Source organism: Limulus polyphemus, unplaced genomic scaffold (genome assembly GCF_000517525.1).
Source record: "Limulus polyphemus unplaced genomic scaffold, Limulus_polyphemus-2.1.2 Scaffold3218, whole genome shotgun sequence".
In the NCBI taxonomy this organism is placed as follows: domain Eukaryota; kingdom Metazoa; phylum Arthropoda; class Merostomata; order Xiphosura; family Limulidae; genus Limulus; species Limulus polyphemus.
Window position 1 is genome coordinate 65,582 of NW_013668828.1, and position 4,961 is coordinate 70,542.

Genomic DNA, 4,961 nt, shown 5'->3' on the forward strand with positions numbered 1-4,961 from the left:
TGAGGTTGACTAAAGCAGAAATTTGCTTTATAAAATATAATCTACACTTCTTACAAGTAAAGTTTATATTTACTGTATAAAACTAACTTCTTTGGAGAAATTTAGTGAATAAACCTATGAGGTTGACTAAAGCAGAAATTTGCTTTATAAAATATAATCTACACTTCTTACAAGTAAAGGAGGAATAAGTTGTGAATCTAAATGGAATCATTAAAGTTCTTATATTTTATATTTGGAACTTCTCAGAGAAAAATAAAAAAGCCAGAAATAATTAAATGAAGATCAATTTCTGAAAACAAAAACTATCTGTTTTCATCTTGTATCTTTTAAGTATCTAGTTATTTATTCATAGCTGTGTGATGAAGATTTCTAAAACCAGGTGCACAATCTATAAGGCATAATTTGGATGAAGGCTAACTGAAAGGTACTTTTGAATATATTTATAAAAAACAAAAAGGCATTTACTTGGTAAGGCACCAGTTTTGTGCCATTTTAATGTCATTGTTTAAAACTTTTATTGTACATATAAGATATATGATGAATGTACCAGTTTTATTGAGCTAAGAAAAAATTTAAATGAACTTCTGAGCTGAACAAGATATTTATTTAGATTAAAAGCAAGATTTAAAATCAACCCAGTGACGAGTTCAGCTAATTAAATTAAGATAGTACAATAGCTTTAATTAAAGTTTGGCTACATGTTGTCATGTTTAAAACTAATGAACATGTAAATGCATGACGGAGATGTAAACAGCTATTAAAATGAAATTTTCTCACAGGAATGTTATTAAATAAATGTATAAAGCAACTTACGGTAGGTAAGTCTTGAGGTAGCCAGTCTAGATTTGGAGACTGTCCTTCATCTGATAATTGGTCTAAACCATCTATAAGGATCAGAAGTGTCTTACTTGAAGAAACAGAAACTGCTTCTCGCAGAACTTCCAGGAACTGATGTTGTGCTTCTCTAGTTATTAAAATTGTGTAAAAGAATAACATACACAAACAATTATAGCAACACATCTAATCAATATCTAGTCCTAAATAACATATACACTGTACTACCTACAGTAAAATCCACAGATAACCTAATACACAGTACTGTAGAATTAACGAAAATTAAAAAGAAAAACATGTTCTTTTACCACTAAAATATTAACCATTCACGTCTCAAACTCAATAATAGGTAACATCAGGTATCTGTAATAATGCATTTTACTAGTACGGTAATGAAAAATAAAGTTTATTCAGCAAAATTAGAAACCTTACTGTTTGTTTTTGGGCAGGGAACAGGTGAGGCTCAGCTTGGAGCAGACGCTGTTCAAAATGTGCAGAAGAAGGTTGTTCAAATTAGCAGACTGAGAATCTGCTCCTACAAAATGAGTCACAATGGGATGATCTTTGATCTTTTTACTGAGGTGTGACTGGAGTAACAAAAAACAAAACAGACAAAGTTTACTTCAGCTTCATCTATCAAAACCAGAAAACATTAACGCACAAGGTAATAAAGTTTAACTCTTTATATAGGGTCATTTGATGTGACCAACCCTTTAACCACAAAGTAACCATCAGTTTCTATACTATAACTTTTAACATGCTTTGCATATCTTCACGAAATTTTGCAAGCTTTCATTAAACATTACAAGTCTTTTGTACATGAAAAAGCAGCTTTTTTTTTAATTAAGTATTTTTACTGAAGATTTGTCCATGAATATATAGAATCAGGGTGTTGACTGCTCCAAATGCAAAGTGATTTTCATGTTAAGATTAAAAATACTTTTCTTCACCTGACACTTTTCAAGTTTCATTTGTGTAACCTCTAACATCTCTTAAATAAATATTAAACCTTATTTTTTCAGTAAAACTTTATCTTTTATTTACTTTACCCTAACTCTATATGGACTCTGTTCATTTGACCGACCTTGTAATCAAGATAAAAAAAAAATCTAAATTACCCTTTACTTATCTCTCAAATGACTGCAGATTGTAACAAAAACTACAACTTTATATCCTAAATAACTTCAGGCTGGTAACAATCTACATCTGTTTATGTTTAATTTTATTGTTTTATTGCCATCTGAGCCATGTCTAACTAATTATCCCACCACACAAGTTATAAATCACTCGGCAAATGAGTAGCTTATGTTACGGTATTGAATTACGTAATATACAAGCTGTTCACAAGCATAGTTCATGAAGAATTTTTTATTATTATTATTTTTCATTTTCTTACCTAATCTAACCTAATAAGTTTCTGATTTTTATATTTTAGTTGCTTTTAAATCATAAATAAAGAATATACATGAAAAGCAAGAAAAATAGTACTTACCTTTACCTCTTGTTTTTTATGTCAGTTGCAAATAAAAATTAAGCCTACATTTTTATAGTGATGGTACTTGTACACTAAGTAATTTTTGTTTACTTAAATGATTCACCTAAGAATACAGAATAATAACATGTACAAAGCAAACAGTGTCCTACAACTATTATAATTTATCTGGTTTTCAACCAAGGGGCTGCTTGATTTGAAAATCACAAGATTAACTTTCAAACTGGAGACAAAAATCGATAATACTATGTTCTAAATATAATGTAGAATTATACCTCATTTGATAGATTAAAGCTTTGCCTTTCTATTGGTTATAACTGATATAATATAAAACATGTGAAAGAATTACTGGCAATTTAAGAAAGAGAGGATGTGAAAGGTGGGCATGGTAAGAAAGTCTGATTTTCTAGTTTATAAATCCATAAAGAAATACGATTGAAGGCCATGAAAATTAGACATTGTCTTAGTAATAGCTATATTATAATGAGTAATTTATGTTAATTTCCATTCTTCAAAGAGGGGTGATAAATGTCAGGATTCTCATATTAGGGGAAATAGAGGGGATCTTTTTAAATATTTCCTTATAGAAATAACTTAAAACATATATTAAAATTTGATTTATTAACTGTGTTTTGATGACAAGTTTATTCGTTTATATTGCTAATAAAGTAGTTTAATTAAATTTTGAATGCACCTCTGTAAAGGTCATGACATGTGCACTTTGATCTATCCATAGCAAGAAGGTTAAATAATTCCAGAAAAATAATTTATCTACAAATGCTCTGGAAACAATTCTCCATCAACTGCATCATTACAAGCAAAAGATAATTGAGCAATGCATAATTTGTTACAAGATTTTTGGAGCCAAATTATGAAAGTACTGTTTAATGTTTTTACTTGACGCCAACACTGTTTTTATAAGATTATACTATTAAAAAGTAAAATTCATTACTGTTATGAGTTTGTTCTACACATTAATTTATTCTTGAATATACGAATAAACACAAACATGGATTATCTTTATTGTAAGGTTTAGTAAAAGACTGTCATAACAGCCATATTATTTTAAAAATCAAGCAACAGTTGTTAGCTGTGTGTGTGGGATTCAAATTGAAATGAAAAACGTATTTTTATACCTACATCTTAAAATAAACATGTCATAATGCTAAAAAAGTACACATCCTAATAAACACATTACTTGGACAGTTGAAGCCCCATATCCTTTATAATAAGTGTATTTTAGGGTGGATCCAAATATATATGAAAATCCTATAAACATATTTCTGAAACTAAAAACTATAAAACTTTACCATAAAAGTGGTCTTTCCACTACCAGGCTTCCCAGAGATAACAATAGTTCCATTACAACTTTTCAATCCACCAAGACACTGTTTGAATTCTTCCTTCCAGCAAACTGGGTACTTGAGGTATCTCTCAGCAAAACATTCATGTATAACATCTTCACTCGCTTCTTCTAGTGTATCCTAAAGGAAAATTAAATAAAACCAGATTTTATGATGATATAAAAATAATAGTGTTAATAACACTGAAACCTAGATGTCACGAGGTAAGATTTACAAGGTTAAAAACCATGAAGCTCACACACAAATGAAAATGTTATACAATTTAGCAAACTTTGCACATACAGTCTGGTGGTTGATGTAATAAACAATGTTATACAATTTAGCAAACTTTGCACATACACTCCGGTGGTTGATGTAATAAACAATGTTATACAATTTAGCAAACTTTGCACATACAGTCTGGTGGTTAGTGTAATAAACAATGTTATACAATTTAGCAAACTTTGCACATACAGTCTGGTGGTTGATGTAATAAACAATGTTATACAATTTAGAAAACTTTGCACATACAGTCTGGTGGTTGATGTAATAAACAATGTTATACAATTTAGCAAACTTTGCACATACAGTCTGGTGGTTGATGTAATAAACAATGTTATACAATTTAGCAAACTTTGCATATACAGCCTGATGGTTGATGTAATAATGTCATACAATTTAGCAAACTTTGCACATACAGCCTGATGGTTGATGTAATAAACAATGTTATACAACTTAGCAAACTTTGCACATACAGTCTGATGGTTGATGTAATAATGTCATACAATTTATCAAAGAATTACAGCTATATATTTGGAAAGACACTGAACTACATGCTGCAAAAGTAAAAACAGAAGAAAAAAAAAACATTGTCCTCAAAAACTATGTCACTTCAATGACTTAGTTTTACAGTCTCTCTCTCTTATGTTTTGTTTTAATTGGCAAACATTTGAACTGATATTAATCTATAAATTTTGCCCCTTATTTTGATGTAGTTTTGCACCAAAACAATATTGAAAACTACAATACAGTATATCTGATTAGCACAATGGAATATAACCAGTGGTGGGATTCAGCCGGTTCGCACCGGTTCGTGCAAACCTGTTCTTAGAATTTAATGACCTCCACGAACCGGTTGTTAACAATCGTATGTATAGGCCTAATAATAACGTTACAACTTACAAGTACGCGTGTTTACAACGCAACTTTACTAGCAGGCTAGGTGGCCTAGGTCTTCTAAATCTCTGATGAATCATTTTCCAGCAGGTAAGTGTTTTTTTTTTTATACAGAT

General features: G+C 30.0%; 1 protein-coding gene across 1 annotated transcript in view; it reads right to left on the bottom strand.

Annotated features, from left to right (window-relative positions):
- LOC106468913 (telomerase protein component 1-like) overlaps positions 1 to 4,961 on the bottom strand; it is a 101,432-nt gene that overhangs the window by 55,803 nt on the left and 40,668 nt on the right. Inside the window, exons 23-25 of the mRNA XM_022397317.1 lie at positions 3,637 to 3,810; positions 1,267 to 1,421; positions 814 to 964 (exon numbers count right to left, since the gene is read on the bottom strand). Of these exons, the coding sequence (XP_022253025.1) occupies positions 814 to 964; positions 1,267 to 1,421; positions 3,637 to 3,810 (480 nt within the window). The remainder of the gene's footprint in view (positions 1 to 813; positions 965 to 1,266; positions 1,422 to 3,636; positions 3,811 to 4,961) is intronic.